This window comes from Helicoverpa zea, chromosome 9 (assembly GCF_022581195.2).
Source record: "Helicoverpa zea isolate HzStark_Cry1AcR chromosome 9, ilHelZeax1.1, whole genome shotgun sequence".
Taxonomy (NCBI): Eukaryota; Metazoa; Arthropoda; class Insecta; order Lepidoptera; family Noctuidae; genus Helicoverpa; species Helicoverpa zea.
Window position 1 is genome coordinate 7,250,057 of NC_061460.1, and position 25,198 is coordinate 7,275,254.

A 25,198-nucleotide genomic window follows, 5' to 3' on the forward strand; every position below is an offset into this window, starting at 1 on the left:
TCGTTGAGGGTGATGTCCGGAGAACAGCAGACGACACGACGCATGAATAATAACGAGGTGAATAACCATCTGCATTTACCTCGTGAGGGAAAATAAACATTATACATAATGCAAGCCAGCAATAAAACCAATAACCATGCTTCGAGTTTATATTATTGAGATTACAAATAGGACTTATCTAATACGTAGACAAGTTTTCTTAATCTATCTAAAATAATCTCTTGGAGGCACTTAATTTTTTGAAAATTACCTTTAACAAAAATATGTATTCTACATGCGTATGTACACTGTGAATTATTATTCTATCATTTTCTATCACACTCACTACATTATGAATAAATTATAAATAATCTTTTAAAAGAGTGTACAAATAGTACCTACAAATCTAACATTTTGAACACAGACCGCTTTCAAAATCACAACGCGATTTACAATAAATAATTAGATATGCAACTTTAATTTTGTTTGATTATGTATCTCGGTCCGACGTACTACACTCGACTTAATAAATAATGTTCACTTAACAAAATTATAACAAAACAGTTATAATATTAATGTCTTACCATAGTTTGACTAAAGTCGACTAATCTCATTTGATATACTTTACATAAATGCGAATCGAAAATAAATCTCGTAATAGTGTTTCAAAAATAAGAACTAGGTAACTTTACTTAATTAACATGTAAAGTTCACATTGGAATAAAATTTAAAAAACACCTTTGATATACATAATTGTGTACCTGGGTCATATTCAAAAAAATTGTATATTAAAACGTCCAACAGAGTTATTCTTTTTTAAAGAATAGCTACTAGCTAATTACTCTTAAAACAGAATAAACATTTATTTCAGCATTATGAAAAACAAAAATAACGCCCCATAATCCTCAATGAATGATTAATTTTAAAAGAAAACTACAACGTAGAACATTTGTTTTCATATAAGCAATGTGTGTCCACATTCTTGGCGCGACATTTAGAAAACATTTTATTATTCAATATTAGTATTTTAACTGACAAATAATTGATTTCTTAGCAGAGCATTGTGGAACCTGAACGAATTTGCTAAAATTATCATGAAATATAACACGCAGAATTCAGGAATAATTAATTAAAGCAAGTCTTGATTTCACTTCATTTCTGTTATTCCTGTCTGTTACATTAGTAATTTTAATATTTTTGTAGTAGTTATCAAAATTATTTTACCTAAAACATTAGCAACTGAACTGTCAAAAGAATCGACGAATCAAAAATGTTCGGTAATTTTGAGAAGCGCAACAAGCGCGAAATATTGTGGTGCAGTGATTATTCGACAATTAAAAGTTACTTATTACTGTGAGACTTTTAAAGTATCGGTAAGTACTTTTACTGTTTTATAACTCAGCTTAGAATAAATGTATATTGACACTATCACTGTACTATACAAGTTTCGTATAAAGTAAGAATTAGCATTGAAAAAGAGATTTTTTTAGATTAGACACAAGCAATTTATTCATATCGGTTATCATATCGATTACTTTTTTCTGTGACGTAACAGATATGAACGGTTAAGGTTTGTTCACAGTGTACGTACCGAGATAAAAACGTATTTAATCAAACCTACCACTTTTCTTTTTATTTTATAATTTTATAAAAGTATCTTTACGAAAAGTCGACATGAACAGAGTAAATAAAAATCAATCCACTAATAAAATATAAAACTCGAAAATGTTTTCTATCGATATACATTTTTACAATCGATATTTGCAGGTAACATCATGTATTATAATGGGATAAGTTTGGGATAGTTACCTACCTACGAATGGCTTTAGTTCGGGTATAAGAATTGCTGTGGGGTTTGTTTTAGAATATTTAATATTTATGTATTAAGGTTTTCTTTTCTTCACAGGCAATATGCCACTAACACCAGGTGGACGACAGCGAAATTATAGAGAACAATTCGAATACTACTATCTTCTTATTTTTTTTTTAAAGTACGTCGTTATATACTGACCCTAATAATTCTTCTCTGTTACTTTTCCGTTATAACAATATAGCTTTCCTATCTGTTTTTTACAATTTTTTTGAAAACGACCCACCTACTAACGTAAATTAGCAACAGCTTAAAGTTCAAACATCCCTAATTATTTGTTCCCTTAAGTTTGATATGAGCTATGATTGCATTTATATTTCACACTCATTCAAAACAAATACTTTCTTTAAAAATGCATTCTATTTTCAATCACATCATTATTCGTTTTTGTGAATGATTGTTCAAATAAATAAATAAATAATCAATTATTTTGATAGATATTATTTTGCCTTTTACGATATCACATTTGCGTACCTACTCTTTTATTATAAGTAGTAATAAGTACAATAAGTACCCAACGTTACAGCTTGATTCATTATAATAAATCAACAATAAACTTGTAGTGACTTCTAGAGGCAACAGGTAGGTGTACCATGCTCACCTCGTTCCTCCACAGTCCTTACAAATTCAATACAACCTCGCGTAACTAGAATCTTTATAGGCAAGCTTCGCGGATTGGCAAAAATAATGCTATCGTCAAAAAGTATAAATATTATGGCCACTTAAAGTTGTGTAGGTAAATAACCTACTATTCGAAGATTTTGCCCCAAGATTCTCTTCCTTTCCATTTTGTATCTAAGTGGTGTTTCCAGATGAGACATATGTAAGTCTAGATAGGTGTAGGAAGTTTGTATCCAAACGAGAAAATACGTTACACTGGATCTAAACTGTCCGGAGATACAATTCCTGTATAAAAACAGCCACTTCATATTTGAACAATTAAAGGCAGTAGACGAAAGTCCAGTAAATAATGTTAAAGAGGACAAACATGAGTGGGAACAGAATTCGGGAGCGCTTGTCGATCCAGGTGGCGATCTCCTGCGGCGTCATGGTGGTCCAGTTGTGCTTGGGCGGCTCGTCAGAGCCCTCGCTGCCGTTGCCGCGCTGTTGCTTGCCTCCTTGCCCGATCAGCTCGTCGAAGCTCTGGGTCGTGATGGTCGGCAGGTTCATAGCAGACGGGAAACTCTGGAACATTAAGCATTTTACATTTAACATACTATACTGCTTTGCATATCCTTGGTAACAGTATTAGAGGCCTATTTGCAGTTATATTTGATGACTGGTTCAATTGTGATTCTCATGATTAGTACAATTACCTAGGTATGTCAAGGAGAGGATATTCCAGCTTCCACATACTTAGAATCTTATTCATTAGAAATTCACAGGTGTTTAGTACATACCTGTACAACTAAGTAAGCGCCTATAGCCTTATTTAACATGTGTTGATTCAATAATATTGCACGTGCTATACCAATATGTACAGACCCATTATTTGTGAACTACCTTTGATAACAATTAAATCTAATTTACCTTGTCGCCCCATTGTACAATTACGATTATGCAAATTTAATGTCGTACCAAGTCACATGCATGTCATTATTATGTACTTGAGTCAAGGTATTATTTTATGCTGAATTAAGAAAGTGGACGGAGTGGACCACGCATGTTCTGTGATGGTAACTAATATTCTAAAAGCCTAGTGCGGTTGCAAAGCGACTGCTGTGCATGAGGACTCTGAATTGATTCCCAGGTCGGGTCGAAATCGTTTTATTGGTTCTAAGAAACTTTCACAAAACAGCATGGAGTGTACCACATATGTTCTGATCTTCCACAGATTGATCTCCTTCGAGAACAGATGCCACGGCAATAGATCTGGGTGCCGTTATTATTGCTCAGATTATTTCAACGGAAACAACTTACAGACTTATCTGTTTACTGCTTTGGCATCGGTAGCAATATCCACTCTAATTTAATCTATACTTAATAGGAGGGTATTATGTAGGTGAAGAGCATGTAGATAATTCCTTAACTATTTAAGGAATTAATTAATTATTGAATGAATTAATTAAGGAATTAATTAATTATTGAAAACAATGTACAATAACTTACGTGTACGGTTAAATAGTTGTTGTATCCTGGTCCGGCGGGGTCGGTGCTCGTTTCCTGGTTGAGTGAGGAGCACGAGCGTGACTTGCTCAGCTGCGGAGACGATTCCTGCAACTCCTTCTGTAGCTCCTTGCGAGCCAGCCGCGGCGTCAATGTACTCTTCAATATATACTTGCTATTTACTTTCTTCAAGCTTACCGCTTTCCTGTAAACGTACCGGTACAATCAGTACATATATTGGAAAAAACAAACAAATTACGACTTATGTAAGTTCTAATGAAATTCAACATACTTTCTTCGCCAAATTGTATTTACGAAAGCGAATTCGACTAATGCAGAGAAAATAAATCCAGTGCAGGCTAGGAACCATATTTCACTAGCCTTGATATAGGACACTTTTGGTAGAGTCTTCGCTTGAGAGGATGCCAGTGTGATGAACGATAACATAGTGCTTGTGCCTGAAATGAGACAAGGAAAACATATAAGGTATCTGCTTACATCTCTTAATGATACATAATGGTACCTACTGCTATTTTTGAGCAAATGAGCTACTAGCCGAAATCAAATCCAGCCTTTGGTGAGTGGTACTGCATTATTAAGAGGCAGAGTTTGTCTTGACGTACCTAGAGTTATCCTAGGAGCTGAAGCGTCTGCTTGTAACCAAAATGTGACCCATGACATGGCGACTATCATCATAGATGGAATGAAATAATCCATAAGGTAGTAACCAACTTCACGACCAAGTTTAAATGTGAACTTTAGAGCGCTGTAATTTCCCGCTGTAAAAAAATAATAATTGTTACAAAATGCTGCTGTAATTAGTTCCAAATAATGAAGACGTCACAAACATAAAAAGCGACATTACATCTACCTCCGAGGCGCATATTGACTATGTCCCCACGTACAACTGATTCATTCGTCCAGTAATCTAGAAGTGAGTATTCTGTCAGATGTAGCTCCGATGATAATCGCACTGGGTCTTCTTTTTCCCACATCAAGCGTAAGATGGATGCATTGTATTTCCCTAAAAAATAATTTATAAGGAAAATATGTTATTATTCTCCGCAGGAAAGTCACATTTTGCAAATTCATGAATCACGCACAATGACGTTAAATAAATAGACGCTTTATGGAATGAGTACAATAAATGTGGTTGTGGTTTACAAATAAATAATGTAAAGCTTTATCAGAGATCAAGTAAAACTCACAGCTTTCCAAGTTCATTGAGCAGGTTTGATCGTCAAACGGAAACTTTTGGAGGTTCATCCAGCAGTAAAGCACGGCTTGCATTCGCCGACTGAAAATCACTTCACCAGTAGGCGATATTGATATCAAGACGTCTTTGCTATCGGTTCCCATTAGGCTTGAGGACTGCTCGTTGGACATATACAGATGTGGAACCCATATCCGTTCTCTCAAGTCACTCTCACCTATGATTTTTGACCTTTCTGGCGAAAATAATTGATATGCCAACCGAGGATCAGTCCATCGTAGTTGCAGTAAGAAATGAAGTTTGAAGTTCTGAAACACGAAAATATATTGTAAAATTACTATCGACTGAAGTATGTTCTTTAGATTACTAAATTACTTATCCAGGCAACCTCTACATATAGGGATATTATAATGGTTGTGTAAGGATTTACTGACCAGATCATGGGCTTCAGCCGGCTGTATAAAGTAGACATAGGCGCTAGCGTGCACATACACTACGTCATTGGTCTTGTAGGTAGGCAGCAGCAGCCGGTCATAGCGGCACTGGTGGGCCAGCCGGGATAGGAACTCTGACTGCGTGTAGCTGTCGCCATTGTTCAGACTCGGGCAATCAGTGATTACATTTTGTCTGTAAGAAACAATTATCACTCAATGAGTATGGCAGTTTGACAACAATAGATCATTCGTCTCCTCATCACGTAGCGTCCACTTGTGCAGACTGTTAAATCACGAGCGCTATTAGCGGCCTTATTCGAGGGCAACACGCAAAATTTGTCTCATTGATTTTAAAGCCAGTGAATTGTTTTCCCTATCCCGATTCCTGGTCTATTGCTAATACGTGCAGTTAAGGACGCTGGTAAAAGTGTCTATTAGTGCTAATGTACGACACCTCATCAATTATTCATGCCATGCCGGCTCGATATATCTGTATGGCACATCTCACGTGACCTGTGAGTGTAGAATAGCGCATCATCTTAATAGTTGTTCATGATAATAATAATAGTATTCATTCAGTAAAATTGGTGGCTATCTACATATTTAAGGGAATGCTGCGGCTTTTAATGCTTGTATTACTACTATTACCAGGAATGGCACATTCCTAGAGTAGGTACACCAACAATGTACGTCATGTAAACGACCCCGTCACATGGTCCAAATGTCCTGCTAACAGAATTATGTTCTTTTGTTTCTACAATTATGTATCTACTCATACATATATTAAAAATTGAAAATTCGAAATCCAAAAATCCCTCGATGCTAACATGCTACAGTTAAAGAAATAGTCAACATAATTATACCATTTAAGTGAACAATAAGGAAGCATTAAGAAGTAATGAAGGCCATAATAGATTGTCATTGTTAGCTATTGATCATTGGCGAAATTCATAGTTTTTAACATTCTTTTAAGTAAACAAAAGAGTTTAGTAGCGTTATTCTTTAAGTATACTTATTGTTTTGACCATATATATAGTCGACACTATATTGCATTTCTTTTAAGTAAGAATGTTGTATTCCGGGCCTTTTTCTCCTTTTTTTGTGTGGTGGGTCTGGTGTCGATAACAGTCCAGTCAAAACTAATATCACTAACAAAGCTGACCCATTTTTTTTTTCATCTTTCATTTCAACTCTTTCCAACAATCCCACATTTCTATGATAATGTGATGGCTGAATAATTTGTAAGGTTCTGTTACATAATGCGGCTTTAACCGATATTACCTAATAATTGATTCCAAACACAATTACATTTTAAATTATAGCAAAACTAAGTATTTGGACGTGTTTACTCGTAGTAGCTCAAACTGTACGAAGTTTCTTACGAGCGTAATGTGTGTATTTCAGTATTAATTTTATCTATGCTCAATCACGTATTCAGTCTGTGGCGGTGATTGCGCTTTAAACAAACTCTCTTTTCAATAACATTATCTAGGTAATTGTTTACTTGAAAGATGTAGTATCAGCTTAATATATGAATTTATAGAGCGACAAGGTCGAAGAGGGAGCAGGTAACGACCACAAAGCTAATATTTGTGGGGCCTGATAACATTATGAACCAATTCTGAGAGATATCAACAAGATTTACTCTTAGATTAAGGCTAAGCCGAACGCTACGTGTACATTAAATATGTATTACATTCTTATGCAGACTGAAAGTACTTAATTACTGACGTAGATTACACTGTACACTTGCTAACTACATATTTTTTGTTGTTTTTTAAATGTTATCAGGCAACAAATGAGCATTTTCATGAGGTTTTTCTAAAACTACACTTAGGTACTTTTCTGTCTGCATAGTACTGATTTTAAATGTTCAAAATTTTAAGATTAAACACATTAGGGCCGACTCTATCTATCCTATTTACTTTAGACATAGTTTACACTTCAGCTACTGCGTTAATCAAATTGGTTTAGCGGCACTTTATTGTTAATCTGTTTGCAAACTGTGTAATAATTTACTCATATGATAAAAGATAAAAACAAACAATAGAGACTTTTACAGTAAAGGGATAAAAAGCTTTAACCTGGCCTTCTACTTTAACTGAAAGGATTGTTACTATACCTATGTACCTTTTTACTTAGGTAGTACCTAGGTAATGATTTTTTGTACATGACGTAGTGTGCAATCATTTTTACTAAATGTTAGGTGACATCATTTGCCTGCCATCCATAAAGTTGTAAGAATTAGCTGACTTATGGATTTTTAATGGCTGCGACATATCAGTTACTGCTGCTAGTTACGTTTTATGTCCAGCTACTAGAGTTTATTTAAATGTCCAGCCATCTGCGGAAATTACTGCAATTATGTACAAATTGTTTATCAGTGTGCTGAATTCATATGAGTCAAGTTATTTGAAACATATTATTTCGACCAGCTAAAAGGGTTTGGTTTTTCACAAACCGTAGTGTATTTCTTGTCTACGTCAATTGCCTACGTACGCCAGTTCTTACGTAGGCATTCCTACTCCATTGCTACCACAACGACGACGCAACATCATTTCCAAGGAACCGCAGTGGAACTGCATTAATATCTGAATAAACACATATTGGACGACTTGACATTTTACAAATAAAGCGATTAAACTCAAGAAAGAAGTAGGTATTATTCAAACAGAATTGCTTTAAGTATATCAGACTACTGTGTATTAACAACCGCAACGTACCTATTAGTCAGAGTAAATAAAATATATAGGTGTGCATCTAACGTTACTGTTTTCTAAGAAAAGCCTTTTATAAACCGGTGTTAGTTTTGGCTTAGGCTCTTAATAAGGTGTATTTACATACAGTTACTTCGTTCCGTTCAAATAAACATGACTAACGGTATGATGCAGTTGTAATTACAAATTATTCATGTATATTTTATGAATCTTATCTTCATAAAATCATGTAAGATGATACAAAATCCTTAACTGCATATTATAATAGTAGCAGGATATGAAAAGGTAGGTAAAGAGGCTTGGTTCGCTAAAACAATCATGTATTAAGGGATTATTTTTACATAGATTTCATTTCAGCTCTATTGCCAATGCTTATGTAGGTATTTGGTTTTGAGTAACGTACATTTACCTATCAAACTAACTATTTCTGCGGAACAGAATAAGAAGACACTTCTGACTTTGTGACTGATGGGTAAAGCATTTACCATATACCTAGACCAATAAAAGAGCGCAGCAATAATTATAATTAGTAGAAGGGAAAATTAAATTATATCAAGGAAATCAATATTATGTATATAGGATAGTCATATATAGGACAGTCATTGTTATCCGCCATTAGTCTTCCTATTGTGATATAATATAATACTAATTATAGATTGTTTTAATTAAAATTTTGATAAGTACAATCCAAACAAAAATTTTGGTTACATCAAAATTATTTACCCACTATTGAAAATGTATCGTAATCCTGTTGCGTTTTCTAATAATAAATTAATAGCGATCAATCTTCATTTGTTTGTAAAGCAAATTATGGCGGTGTTATCTCGGGCGACGTCCTCGAAAACTCCATAAAATTGCGTATGCTCCTAAAGCAGGCATATAAATTAGCTGTCCAGCGCCTAACAGAGAAGAATACGTCACGAGTGGCATTTGCTAATCATTATTCGATCCAGTTGTTTGAACTTTGTACTTTGCACCCCGAATAGAAGAAAATATATAGAAGGATATGAGCTAGGTTTCAAGCCTATATTATTGAAGTTTCAGCAAAATCTATGCAGTAGTTTTTGCGTGACAGAGTAACAAATATCTATATTCATAATTCTATATAGTTATAATCCTGCTTGTCTGTCCTAATTTTCAGCATTATGGCGTAATTCTCAAAATTCTCTGAATTGTTGTAAAGTACGCATTACTAGACCAGGTAGGTAATATATAGTTCACGATCGCTAATACGATGAAGTTTACCCACGTAGCAGTTACGAATCTTACACAAATCATATAATCGACCACACAATGTATAATTTAGTGCCTGTAGGTATGTGTCATTATTTCCTATTTGTACGCTAATAATTGTTGATAATTTCGTTCGTAAATAATTTACAATAAATTAGCCGGGAGTCACGCTCGATTAGTCACGAAAATGTTTATTAGATATTAACTCTCCTATTAACATAATTAGCGGTTCATATTAGACGTAGATGATACCGTTTGCTAAACAATTAGGATTTCAAGAAATAGGACTGTCGACAAGTCTATCGACAAACAATTCATTCAAAGTCTTCGTCGACAGGTAACGACTAGGTATAGTTGGAACATAACCCAGATCACCCCCTATACATTTGACAAGTTTACATTCGACGTTAGATAAATCTGATCTTAGAATTTTAAGCAGTAGGTAAGTAACTTTATAACATTACCATTTATTGGTAACAATAAAAAATAGATCACTATACATTATATATATCATTGCTATACTACCATTGAACTGAACTTACCATTCTCCCTTATTGACTACACTTAGGTAATATTTAAGATCTTTCGACACAAAAATAAGTTTTCCTTAATCATAAATTGCTCTTATTTAAATACTGAATCTTATTATGCAATTGACGAGATTACACATTTTATAATGATTATAGATTATACAATTTATACCTAACGCATGGGGTGTTTATCTACTAGTCTATGTGGTTATCTGAATAGCACATTTACCTCAATCGTAAGGTTAACACACATTGAGGAAATTCGATTCGGAAATAGGTTTGCAATCATTTATTTACATTTCATGTAGTCTAGAACAATGCTGTGGTGATGGTGCGCGGCATCGCGTAAGGTCGGTGGCGTTGCACGCGCATCATCTGCATCAGAATAGCGGCACTTCGCCACGGCTATTGTAAACCAACAGATGTTAATAATTACAAATGATACTGCAGCTTCCTTTCGTCCTTATCATTCAGCAGCCACGTTCACAGTCGTGAGTTGTAATCACGAAAATCTTGTCCACACTGTCTTCTTTTGCATAGGTGTGATGCAATGCATTTGCTACAAGTCCAAGATATCTCACTTATATCAAACAGAATAAAGTGTAGATACAAATTAAAATTACAACTGGATTTATTACATAATCGAATATGGTAATTAGGTAATAGAAAAATGCGGTTTTCGGCAAATGTAATTGGCGATGGTCGGTCTATCTTGAATCTAAGTCATGTGACGGATGGCCAAGAGCGCGTCGCTTCCCATTCAATGAATGCGTTAAGTAACTTCCTTTCGAATAATATATAGGTATATCTACAAGTTCCTAAGTTGGTTAATATGGCCGATATTGGACCAGCTTTGCATATACATATCTACATGAAAACTTTTCAGCTTTTTATTAACATTATCTACTATCTGTTTCACCATCTTTCAGAGAAATAGGTATACCCGGACAACTTCATGGACTTACTAATGTAACTAAAAGTCGGTACTTCAGTCAGTTCCGGAATCGCTAACATGCCGTAAGTGATTAATGCCCAGTCTTCCTGAGCATTGCGATTATTTAATTTATGTTGATAAATTCTAATTAGTATCCTAAATAGCACCAAAGTATAATTAGTGATATTATTTTTAAACTTTTACTTTACGCATGATAACTTTTTTTACAGAGGTAGGTAATTTATCACCCTACATTCAAGTAAACGCACTGCACATATCCTTGCTATTAGCACCTATTAGTAAAAAATAACCTATGAACGTAACAAAAGGTCGGTGTCATAATTAAGGTCCTATGCATACAAGGGTTGTGCAAGTGAGGTTAGGCGACATAATGGCTTATAATCACTGGTAATAATATGATATGTGGACACATACCTATTTTGCATAATATGTTTGTTGACATTGTTTTTCTAATACCTACTTGTCTAAGATTAACAGGCTAATAGTAAGTACATCGGAATAAAAGTCGAACAAAGCAGAAGATAAAGGTACTTAGGTATGATCGGTATGATCAATCACCTTCCAAAGTAGTGAAACTGCCACTGACGAAGAGCTAAGTCATTCGATAGAATTTCAAATGGTTTGAAAATTAGTCAACCTGTATAAATTCTTGGTAATCAAATGATTGAAGCGCTCATGACTCGGCATTAAACATTTGCAAGCATTCTACTGTAAAATGTAAATCTTTACGAATGATCCTTAAAAACATATTCTAGATGGTCTTAGAAAATTCTGATAATTTATTTAAGTCGGACGGGTCGAGCAAGTTTCGCTGTCGTACTGTGGATTGGTGACCATCTAAGTCAACGAGATCTTCCAGGTTTCGGAAGACACATTCTGACAACCAGTCTTAACAAAGGATAGGGAAGATCTTGTTGGCAGCAGGTAAATCCCACGTAAATCCTGGTATCTACTCAGCTGCATTCGGTTTGACTGGAAGTAGACACCAACATAGCTGGAAAAAGGCCAGTCAGATTTCATTGCCTATCTACCTACCGTTGTTTAATATGTCAGGCACTCTGGCTTTGATGGAAAACACTGTTTCACTAATGCGATCCATTACATCGGCGCCTTGAGCGATAAAAACTTGGAAAAAGGTCAATTCACCGCTTCCTCGCTCTATAACAACAATTAGCTGGGTTGTAATTGGTTTTATCACCCATAAAAACTATTGTTGACTTAAATACGTGAAAGTGTACGTCCAAAATGGGTTTTCGACAAAAAAAGAGAATGGCTACCGAGTATGAGTGCTACGAGTTGAATAGTGCGAGTATAATTCCAATTTGGATATAAATCTATCTATAGTGAGCATTATAATATTAATTACCTATTTAATTTGACTTAGCCTATAATAGCATCTCTAGCCTTTTTGATTTAGGTATTAGTAACATTTTAATCTCCCTTGAAGATCTTGGATTCTACATTTATCTTCAGTTTATTCATTTCAATACAGTTTTGTCCAAAGACACCATATAAGATACCTAGGTATATTTAAGTCTTTGAAAGATACCTTCCTGCTGACAAAACACTTGCATAATAATAAGTACCATATTTTAAGTAAATATCTTAAAGGGACAGAAACCAATTTAGGTAGGCAGAGTAACGGTCTGCCGTGTATCTGATGATTAACGAAGACCCTCCACATGGCTAACATTTGTTTAGGAAGTCGTTCTTACAACAATAGTGTTGGTAACCTGTTATATTTTATCTAAACACGGAATTTATAGACAATGTCTAACGCGCGGTCACGGTCAATTATCGGACCGTGTCATAGAGCCGTTCTTGTAACTTATTGTAACTTTTTATCAAGCAAATAATAATGATCAAAATATATTCTTAGAGCTAAAGTAAATACCTAGTTCGGTTTGTTCTTCTTTAAAGTCTCGATGACGATGTTGGATATCACACGATATAGGTAACAAATACTTGAAGCGGGTAACACGAGGTCATTCAACATAATGTCTAACCCAGGTAAAAATAAATACGTAGGTATGTAGCCAGCTACACTTATATGTAATGTTTTTAACATATCCAAAACTGGAAAGAATCTTTACTTGCACTATTTACCATTGTATAGGTTATACTTATAGGTTGTAAGTATCTTTACGTCTGCATTAACTATTCTGAGATAGGTAGAAACTAATCTTTCGTAGGTTCTAGTGTAAGTACCTACCGAGGGTCTGGAGATAAGAATATTCTCAAGATCATGTATCTATTGATATCTATGTAAATTTCGTTTTTGACCTTAGTAGGTACATATATTATCCGATGTCGAGGAAGGTACACAGGACCTCCAAGACCTAGGTTTGACAAGATTAAGCAGTCGGAAAGTCGAAATAGCTCCTTTCTATCCTCTCCTCGTCATGAACATTTGAAACATTCAATTCACAACAGATTTGAAACATTCTATATCTTTAGAGAATTAATGACTCGACTTTCCTGCATACCTATCACATTCAGACAGTAAATATTAACAAATTACCAACTTTACAATGATTGCATTGAATTATACAATCTTGATATCATCTGTCTGTCAGATACTTCAAAACGTTATCGGTAGGTACCGACATCTGTTATAATTCTATTATGTACCCTAGACATGCAGGTGCTTCATAAAACAATACTGTCCAACAAATAGGTTAAGTAGTTAGTGTAAAATTTTGTTTCGCTTAAGTAGTTAAACCTACGGAACGACAGCGTAAATTGAAGATGACTGTTACTACTTATGTACTAATTTGTGACTGGCTTTCCGCTCGTAAAATTCACCACTGTGAAAGGCATTCTGTAGGCGATACTTTTTGATTTCTGTATTTTTCCCATGGTCCATATTTTACGCTTGCCAATAAACACTTTTCCTTGTTCATAATATTCGGAGTTATTAGACGTCGGCAACGTTAGTAGAGATACACATAATTAAGAGCTTAGTGCACCTTATGATGTACAGATAATCCGACGGTTTAATTAATCCACAGATAAAGTTCCAAAAGAATTTCACCTTACGGACAGAAGATAGACATTTATTCGTTCCTATGAATGGTTTTAAATATGTTTGTTTAGTTAGGCTGAACAATTTAAATGGGAAGACTATAATTAAGGAAAATGTTAGGATCTACGACTACTTAGTGTTATTTTGATGGACTAGTAATAATTATCTATTCATTATGAATCTGTTAATGAGTAGGGTAGCCTTCGTGACCACGGATCATTATTAATACAATAGGAACAAACAGTCAGTCAGCACGACAGAAAACGGGCACTTTTCCTGCGTTTCAGACTGCTGTAGATATCAGCTGACAATATTAGAGACTATTTCCTCTGAAGGATAATGTGAGCTATTTCATAACATTAAGTTAAAGTCATTGAAAATGTTCTTCACTGTACCTAGATCGAATTGAAAGTGCCAAGATACGTAAATTGAAGTACCTATGTAGGTACCTAAGTATGACATCACGTAGCGTGAAATTCTCGATGACTTTCAGTGGGTGCCGTAGGCGGGCGGATATTATAAATGGGCGGCAATGGTTTAATAATTTTAAGGTATACTGCACCGGTTTACTGGTAAGTACTCTTTTCATGAATGAAAATGAGAAATTAGTTCTGAAGGTAACCAAAATTGTTACGCAATTACGCATTCAATTACTAGATATTCAATACACAATCTAGAGCTTTTTTAATGCAAAAAAGGGCTAGTGATAAGTGTTGCTTTTTGGAGGATGGAGGCAGGCCCGCCGTAAGCGGGCGTGCAAGGCGTGCACCGCACGCGGGCGGCACGTCCTAGGGGGCGGCAAATCGAGCAACTTATCACGTAATATTAAAAAAATACAATATCTTTTTACCAATTATTTGATTTCAATAAATCCGAACACAGCAATAGCGCTAAGAATATTACTTACACTGCCGGTTTCAGTTACATCTGTTGAACATTTTCAAAATTAAAAATTATTAAAAACGATTTAAGATCAACCATTAGCGTAGCGTGGGGGGAGAGAGCAGGGGGGGCAAATGCCCTGGGCGGCACTATTTACGGGGCGGCAAAATTAACCCATACAGCAAAATTAAACCATAATTACGTAATAAAAATATTTTTACTCAAAATAGATGAGTACATTAGCAATAAAATTTCAGAAAAAGCCGCCCTCGCTTTGGTCTCGCCCTATCAATTTTGACGGGTTCACCCTTTGCATCCCCAAAAAAATTCGCGCTCGCTGCGCTCGCGCCTCCATGTCAGATATCGCAATCAGTAGCGGTTTTAGGGTAGGGCGCGGTTGGGCGACGGCCCAGGGCGCCGGATATAAAGGGCGCCGCAGGCGCCCCCAACCAATCCTTGATCAGAATGTTACTCCTATTTTTGTTTTAAAGAACAATGGGCGAAATGTTTGGTTGTTGGTCTACTCCCCCTCTAGTAATGAGTCATACATCATTTGAAAGGTCTTTTCAAGCGTTACATTTTGTACTAACATACTAATTACCAATTCTTAGTACTTTAGAAGTTAGAGCTTATTTTAGATTATATTATCGATAGGTGTTTTCAGTTTATAAATCACTTCTCTACAAATAAATTATATTTTACTGGAAAGGCCTTACTAAAATACCTCTAACAAATAATCAGTACTTTAGAAGCTACATCAGATTTTAGAAATAGCCGAAGCGAATTAGTGTTTAATTACGCGTTAAATTTGAGAAATTCTCGAACAAACACTACTTTTATGTCCCAAAACTCAAAAATTTTCGCGCTCGCTTCGCTCGCGGTTTCCTTGCTTTACGCTTCAATTTTTTATCACAAGCTACTTTTAATGTCCCAATACTCAAAAAAATTCGCGCTCCCTTCGCTCGCGGCTTCTTCACTTCACAGTCGCTTTTTATTATATATGTTTAGGACTTTTAGTGATCCAAAACTCAAACATTTTCGGGCTTGCTTCAGTTCACAGTTGTTTTTATTTTTCAACAATTTTTTAGTCTACCCTAGCAAAAAGGTAGCGTCGTTTTTAAGTTATTTTATTAATAAGAAAGTAACTTCTAGTTTCCATATGAACTTTCTTATTTACGGTACTACTTTAAGTCCCAAAATTTTAATACATAGGCGCCATCACCAACAAAGAATTATGTACGTTTGGGCAAAATGTTAAGTAATTTTGGTTATGAGTTCTAAAATATAACAAAAAATTTCGCGCTCGCTTCGCTCGCGCAATCAGAAGACATGTTCCAGTGTTTTTGCATTCATCAACCAGCTTATGTACGATTGGGCTACATTTTACGTAATTTTTTCTTCGACTTGTTAACTATAAAAAAAATATTCGCGCTCGCTTCGCTCGCGCAATCGGTAACTACATACGTCTCTGTTTTTCGTATGGGTTTGAATTGCAGTTGGAGAGCGCCGTAGAAATCTCGCTCAGGGCGCTGGTTGAGTTAAAACCGGCACTGATCGCTATTTATCTTTGTTTAATTGTTGAGGCATTCAATTCCGAAAAATCATCATGTTTACTTCATGAAAACTCTAAGGAAAAAATCGCGCTCGCTTCGCTCGCGGCTTCATGTACATTTGCACTTTATTTCTGTGCATATCTTACTTTTTGACTTTGCTTTGTTAATTTACAGTTGTTTTTATTTGTTTTGTGTCCTTAGACTAAAAAAATTTCGCTTCGCTCGCGCTTCCTTACATATGAAATGTGTCTCATGCGTTGACTTTTTCAACGGGAAACCCACCAAAAACCATTAATAACATATTCTACCGAAATTAAACATTGCTATAGATATTTAAGTTCGTTAGTTTAAGTTACCCATAATCTGTTCTAAGCACTTTGATATACATTATGTTGGTACCTACCCATTAATCACAATCTTTCAATACATAGGGGCCACTTGGGTAATGATTGCACTGCATTGATGCCCTAAGCAATTGCTTATAGTTCGGCCATTCAGAGAATGCGTTCCTGACACGTCGCGATTGAACTGACGACGTAACTTTGCAATGGCGTTGCAGTTACGATAAAAATATTTTTGCTGGTTGTTTACCGTTTTAACAATTGAGGAGCATTAAAACAACATTATTATATCAATAATCAATGAATGTAGTTACGTCGTCAGTTCAATCGCGACGTGTCAGGAACGCATTCTCTGAATGGCCGAACTATAGTCTGCTTATGGGCTAACCCAGGACTTCTTAGGTTACTCTAACACTTAGAGCATTTCAAGTAAATAAAAAGTTATGTGTAATATATGTATGTACATATTGCAATATTTATGCATCCAAAAGTAGGTGGGTTTTCTGCAATCAGAGCGGTGCATGTACATATTTTTTTCTGTTGGACAAGTAAAATGGATATGAAAGGGCGGGGGGGTCCGGACCCCCTGGACCCCTTATATATTTTTTGACAAAACCCAGTATAATATGTAGTCGTAGGGCGGCATAATCGGTTTTGCACGCGGGCGAACAAACAGCTAGCGGCGGGCCTGGATGGAGGAGGATGAGGATGATGACCTATTATGTACCTACTTAGAACCCAGAAAATCCAAATAGGTATGTATAGGCACTTAGGTACTTCTAATAGATGTATGTCTACTTAAATCAATATTCAATAAAAAAACAAAATTTAGTTAATTAGGTACTTAGATAGTCCAAAATAAAAACTACACAGGTAGGTACCTACCTACATATTTTTATTACATTCTAGTTTCTATTAAAAACTATCTATATAAAATCGCAGACAAATAAGTAGGTACTTGTTTTTTGTCAACTACTTAAATACCTGGCTCAGCTACGGCATTATTATGTGGGGAAACAGTACCGACGCCAATACCCTATTCATCCTCCAAAAGAAATTAATACGAATTATAGAAAATATAGAACAAACCGACAGCTGTAAACCTATTTTTATTAAGTATCAAATATTAACACTAGCATCTATTTATATCTTAGAAATATGTAAATTCGTAAGAAGAAATGCAAACTTCTTCATAACCCGTGGAAATAAACATAATGACGACCAGTTAGACACAAAAACATGTTAATGCTTCCCTCTTCACACATGACACTTCACACCAATAGCCCCTATGTAATGTCTATCAAACTATACAACAAATTACCAGATTCTTTAAAAAATGAAACTAGCGAAACTAAATTCATACGCGCACTCAAAAACATCCTCATCAACAAAGCCTACTACTCAATAAACGAATACATGAATGATAAAGATATAGTCTACACACAACACACCACATAACAACACATCACACTTTCCGACCTTACAGTATTTTTTTTTCTTTTTTATTATTAGCAAATACGTGTTATTTAATTGTACTGGTATACCTTATTGTCTAGTCTCACGCTTGTTCCTATAAGAATATAAGTCAATTGTTGTATTTTTCATATATATATATTTTTTTCTCTATAGATTTAATAATAATAATTTTAGTTGTAAGTTTTATTTTATTTTGCTGTGCCCTACAGGGTCCACAATTGTACCTAGCTCTAAGCCTAACTGTAACACCTACTTTAAACATTGTGGAATGCAAATAAATAATATGAATATGAATATGAATACCTAGTTAAAACGCAGTTTGTTCAGAAAGCTGATAAAAATATAAGCCTATACGAAATCATGTTCCTGTTTCTATTGCCTATAAAAAGTTTCTGCCCAAAGGAAAAATATTGAGACAACTAAAATATACCTTCACGGAATTACAGTAGATAGGTTTACCTACCTACAGTGTTCCTAGATACCTAATTAGTTGATTAGCTACCTACACGAAAATCTCGACTCCGTTGAAAGTTTAAGTTAGTTTTAATAAACTATGTAATAAATAATTTTTTGCTTGACTACATTTTATGTCGGAACATATTTTTATTGTATAGTATAGACCAAGTTATTATGTACCTACCTAGATTCTGGCAAATAAATAAATTGATTTCATTAAAAAAAAAATAAGGATAATGTGCAAATCTATGTTCCAGAATAAGGTGACCTACTAACTTGTACTTTCATATGTCCCTCTGTTCAAGAGCTATAAAATGCGTCACTGGTTAAGGCATCGTTCACACCAAACGTATTGTCCGCCGCTGACTGTGAGCGCGCGTTACGCAGTTTATTGCTTTTCCATATATATTGAAATTGTCGTTCACACCGAACCGACTATACGCTGTTACGTCGTCTGTTGTAGCTGACTCTCAGTAGCCGATTATTTTACTACGCGACTATGCACGGCGGACGCGGATTGGCTACGCGGACGCAGTTGCCGAATAGCGCCGCTCCACCGCGTACGCACCGCCGCTCCGCCGCGTCCGCACCGCCGCGCAGTGATGCCAGATTGGGGGGATTCCCCTCAAATTTGGGGGTATTTTCTGCCCACGGGGGATTTTTTGGGGGGAACAATCCTTTGGGGGGATCAGCGGGAAACTACACAAGAAACTGTAAGAATTTTCACTGTACATGAAATATTTTTATTGAGCCTAAGTTACTATGGACGTCTGACATTGTTCTTTTCGCAATTGTTTAAACGTGATTGATTTGATTATAATAAATAAGTGTTGATTACAGTACAAGTTGTTTTCCTCTTACCTTAAAGTAATTGTCAATCTTTCTTCTGGCTGAATAGCACGTCGATAATTAGTGTCCCTTTTATATAAACTTATACGTATTAAAGATAGTAACTCATCGAATGTTTTTACTGTCATACGAAAATATTTCTTGAACTTATTTGGATAAAGTCTATATTCGAAATATAAAGTATGAAATTGACCAAGAAAACATCTCTTCAAATTTAAGGGATGTACCCACAATCTCTTCTTTTTATTATTTTCGTCTTCCTCTAGAGCTTCGCAAATGGCAACTATCTGAATGCGCATCATTTAATAGAAATATCAGTAAACGTCCGATTTTTTTTAAAAATACACTAGTTTTATCGTATGGGAACCACGAGTGATCTCAGAGATCGTTTATAAAATACTACGAGCAACTTCAAATACTGAGCTCTTTTATGTGTAGAATAGTCGGCCGCTCAGCGTACGCATCTAGTGTGAACCTACACGAGCGTATTCTTTTGTTCACACATGTAGCGCATCGTACGCTATAGCCTATTGTCGGCTTGGTGAGTACGCGTACTGCAGATTGAGTCGACGTTCACACTGAGGCCGACTGTGAGTATACTCACAGTCAGCGGCGGACAATACGTTTGGTGTGAACAATCCCTTAGTCCCATATTTTAATCAAGTTGTCATCATTATTGTCGCGATTATTTTATTACCTACCATTTTCCGCCAGCGGTTCGCCGAGGCAACTGCTTCCCGCCCTCCAATAAAAAGTAGGTTGCTTATAAGTTTAGTTCTTCTTTTTGCATGTAATTTTAATATCTTAGCTACTTATATTCACCATCAGGTTTCATCAAACCCTTTCAGTCGTTTTTGAGTGAGGAGTAACAAAGAAATGTGCATTCTTAAAAACTTTAGCGTTTGAATCGATAGGAAGTAGTATTCGTATCTACTTAGTAGATAGCATGATAATATTAATTATGAATTAGATTATCATATATATCATCGAAATTAATATATCTCCCATGGATTCTCCAGAAGCTTAAAGAGACTTCTTAAGGGAAATACTAAGTACTAGCTTCTGCCCGCGACTTCGTACGCGGATCCTGTCCCTTATGCCAGCGACTACGGGGTCAGCAAAATCAAAGATCTTAATCGTCTGATATTGAATTTTAAGAGCCCGTTGACTTGAAAACAACGGGATACGCATTAGAAACGTTCCATATATTTAATTTTTGTACTTCAACGGCAAAAGCACAGCAGACTAAACAAAACGCTGAGAACTGAACCGCAATAGACGCGACCATAGGGATAAATGTAGTGATTCTAATTAGTCCGCATTTAAGTTGTGTGTGGCAAAAATATTACACGTATTACGTAAAAAACGTTAAATAGATGACAAAGTCGTGGTGACTTAGTGGAAGTCGTGGTGGTTTAGTGGGTAGAGAACCAATCTCTCAAGTATGAACGTGCGTCTTTGATTCCAGGTCTGGCAAGTACCTGCCAATGCAACTTTTCTAAGTTCGTATGTAGGTACTTTCTACGTATATTTTGGATACCAATGACCGTTATTTGGAAGGCTTAAACTGTAGGTTAAACTGTAGGTTCCGGCTGTCATTGAACATTCTTGGCAGTCGTTATGGGTAGTCAGACCAGTAAGTCTGACCAGTTTTACCAAGGGGTGTTGGGTTGAGCGGGTAACCGGGTTGTGGAGGTCAGATAGGCAGTCGCTCCTTGTAAAACACTGGTACTCAGTTGCATCGTGACTGGAAGTCGACTCTAACATAATTGGGACAAAGGCTCTTGAGATAATAACGACAATAATAATGAGATATAAGCACCGCAGGACATCTGAGGCTGATGACGGGGAGTAGCTACCCCGCGGGGCTGTATATACTGAGTTCTCCAGGGAGAGTATACTGCCCCCATCTCCGGCAGGTCAGAGTGAACCATGACGGGGGTAGGTCTCAAGCCTCTGGCTTGGCTTGGCCGTCCAGAGTGGAGTCGCTAGAGCAGGGTTAGTAGCCCTGCTCGGAGGATGCCTCGTGGTAAGTGACCCACAGGGAGCGCGTAATCTGCGTTTAAAATCCGCCGAGGTATTCTCACACTTCAGCCGCTCATGTCCCTGTTGTCCTCTTGTTGCTATTCAGTGACTGATTCCCGGGGGCCCAGTAAGTGAGCTGGCGAAGTCTCCACCAGCAATTTTTACATGTATCTAATACATTGTCATCGGCAGGTGCCATAGTTCCCGTAGTTTCCCCATTCCTAGTCCATTAGCATCCCATCACAATAGCCCAAGTAATTTTCATCCACAGTTAGCGGTATGGTATAGGCATTGTCTTTTTTTTAACGACGTCCACCGGGGATTGTCCTTGAGTTCATATTTCTATAGTGTATAAAGGGATAATCGTCGGTTTTGTGTCACCATACCTATTTCATAACATTCGTTTCTATACATTTTAAGTGTAGTATTGCTCTTGAAGTTCCACATCAGGTGTTCCAGATCTTCGATGTATATACGTCAATAAAGAGTGCTTATTAGATTGAACCACTTTTGCAAAAACGTCATATCTTTATATGCTATAGTCTAGCTGGGCTCCTGGGGTTCCACATCAGGTGTTTTACATCTTCAATTTTTATAAGTCAATAGAAAGTGCTTATCAAGTTGAACAACTTTTGCTAAAACGTCATACCTGTATATGGTACAGAGAAGCTGGGCTCTTGGGGTTCCACATCAGGTGTTCCAGATCTTAAAATTTATTATCTCAGCTGAAAATGCTTATCACATGAAACAATTTTTGCTATGGCACCATTTTGGTATCTCTTATAGTTTTGTTGGTCTGTTGGTGTTCTGCACCAGGTCTTCAAGTTTCGAAGATAAATTATAGCCTATATGTTGACCAGGCTTAATACTGATACAACAAAGAAAAAATCATTGAAATCCGTCCAGTAGTTCCGAAGATTAGCGTGTACAAACAAACAGACATACAGACATACAGACATACAGACATACAGACATGCAGACATACAGACATACAGACAGAATTTTTTTTTTGGATTTGTGCTCCATTACTGTTTCTAAACCCCACCCAATTATTATTTTTTTAATATATTCAATGTACAGACACAGTTTTTTTACAGATTTATTATATGTATAGATTAGTGGCGATGCATACTTTCCTGCTAAAACGTTGCTTGTAACTGTTATCATTTACTAGACGATTTCCCGCGGTTTCACTCGCGTCCCGTAGGAACACTCGGGCAGAGTGTTTTCCATATCCGTTCAATGGTTTCGTACCCTTTAGGGTACTATAGTTCGGCCATTCAGAGAATGCGTTCCTGACACGTCGCGATTGAACTGACGACGTAACTTTGCAATGGCGTTGCAGTTACGATAAAAATATTTTTGCTGGTTGTTTACCGTTTTAACAATTGAGGAGCATTAAAACAACATTATTATATCAATAATCAATGAATGTAGTTACGTCGTCAGTTCAATCGCGACGTGTCAGGAACGCATTCTCTGAATGGCCGAACTATAACAAACAAACACATAAATGTTTCGTCTGCATTATATTAGTAAAGATATCTAAAACCTCTAATTATCTATTAATTGTTAAAGTAGCACCTCACTAATAGCCATTAATTTGTAATAGGTGCTTCCATGATCAATGAATAATGCTACAGTAAATAGATAAATGAGTACGATATTGAAACTGTACCTACAAATTTATCAAAGGATCAAGGATGGATATCTACTGATGTTTCTTAGTATTGGTCTGTCTGAGATTCTGGGGCCCGATTCTCCTAAGTTAATAAAGTCAAAATCTAATAGAAATAGCATCGCAATATGATCGCAATAGCAGTTTTAACCATGTCGGGCATTCTGTTACCTACTAATATAAGAACAATCGTATTCCAACGACATTCGATTGGTTTGCGATTGGTCTGCTATATTGGTGATTTTGGTCTATACAGTAGTTTGCTCTACAATCATTTGCAGACAAAATGATTCATTATTAAATGACAGAAAAGGATAAAAACGTTTATTTCAAAGAAAAAATAGCGGAATGCCACATACGCTTCAATCGTAATTGAGTCGGGATTGGATCTCAGTCCAACGTGAATCGTATGTCGCTTAGGTAAGTAAAATTAGGAGAATCGGGCCCCTGATGGAAACAAAAATAATTAACGGAAAATGGTTGTGCGCCCGAGATTCGAAATCGCTGTTGTCTAGTTGAATGCCTGGTCCGATTTAAAGAAAGGTTATAAAGCTATAGATTTCCTAGAGTGCGCCAAGTAGCTCCCAAGAAGCATGGTCATTACAGGCAATTCTAAGGAACACATGTAGGTGATAATATAGTCAAATGATAAGTCAATGATGATCGGAATCTACTCCAGAGTTAACGTTATTTCAGTAAGAGGTACATAATCTAGATTACTGCAAAGATCATCGTTAGTTAAGAGGCTGCTTCTTAACTTTTTGTTACTGCCACTAGCGAGTGTTCAATCGTTCAATCGAGGTCGAAGACATTGATGGCCGCGACCAAGGCTGGTTGACGACATTTCGATGTCTCTACGTTTCGGGAATCCTAAATGGAACTTAGGCATTTTGCCTATAGGGCTCACTTTGATAAAAAAAGCAATTGTTTCTAGTTCCAGCGTAGTTATATCAGTTTCGTACGTATTTATTGAGCTGTCGAGCGCAACCATTAATATTAATTTTGGTGCACTTTGGATACATACGAACAATCATAAGTATTCGTATCATTAAAATAACATTATTATATAGTCTTTGTATTATCAGCATGAACTCATGCGAGTAACTGCAGATATACATATATGTATTTCTACGGCCCATTGTTCTTAAATATTTAAAATTAATTTCGTACGTACACATTAACGTGTAGATACATCGCCATTTTTTTAATAAATCGTGTTTCCCCGATGTCTGTTTTAGACCTAGAATAATTATCTTAGCACTTGTCTCAATATCATAATCGTCATTAGCAGGACAATATCGAGAGTGTTGTGAACACTTAAACGAATGCACGTCACAGTAATTAACAGGAAGTCGTTGAACTAATCAAAAGCCGAATTATTTCATAATAAAGTGTACCAACTAGGCATGAAAGAATTTCTACATTAGGTGATCAGAATTGGAGACTAAGAAAATAAGAACAATTGCCTACTTATGAGTCGGTATGTACTTAATTAATTAATATTTTTTAACGCAAAGAACTTCCGAGATATCAAAAAATACCTACACTTTATGCGAAATGGTCTAAGATGGTTCTAAGTTAGTGTCACATAAACAACTTATTTTAATATTTTACTGACATAGGTGTTTAGATTTAGGAATCAGTTACACTAATGTTAACTCAGTTAAAATTGCTAACAACAGAAAATGTATATTAAAGTTAACTTACAATTGTGTTTTCTGTCCCTGCGCCTTATTGCAAATTACTAAAAGAGTAATATAAATAATTGAGATTTTTAGTTCCATGACTAATAACTAAACATTTGCAACTCGCGGAAAATAGAAGCGCGGCTCGTCAAGCGGTCCGCTTCGCGTGATCGATTCACTACTACTGCGTG

At 36.0% G+C, this 25,198-nt stretch overlaps 1 protein-coding gene across 2 annotated transcripts; it reads right to left on the reverse strand.

The window, feature by feature from the left end:
- Positions 1-135: 135 nt before the first annotated feature.
- Positions 136-25,198, reverse strand: LOC124632965 (pH-sensitive chloride channel 2-like). Of its 2 annotated transcripts, none has more exons than XM_047168010.1 (9): positions 25,030-25,198; positions 5,603-5,795; positions 5,164-5,476; positions 4,827-4,979; positions 4,579-4,734; positions 4,248-4,413; positions 3,959-4,160; positions 2,076-3,034; positions 136-740 (listed from the first exon to the last, which is right to left on the reverse strand). In XM_047168010.1, the coding sequence occupies exons 1-8, from the start codon at positions 25,104-25,106 to the stop codon at positions 2,789-2,791; spliced, it is 1,506 nt and encodes a 501-aa protein (XP_047023966.1). In that variant the 5' UTR covers positions 25,107-25,198; the 3' UTR covers positions 136-740; positions 2,076-2,788. The 2 variants fall into 2 exon arrangements, with proteins under 2 accessions (XP_047023966.1, XP_047023965.1); XM_047168009.1 differs by having other exon boundaries at positions 4,821-4,979; positions 25,030-25,196.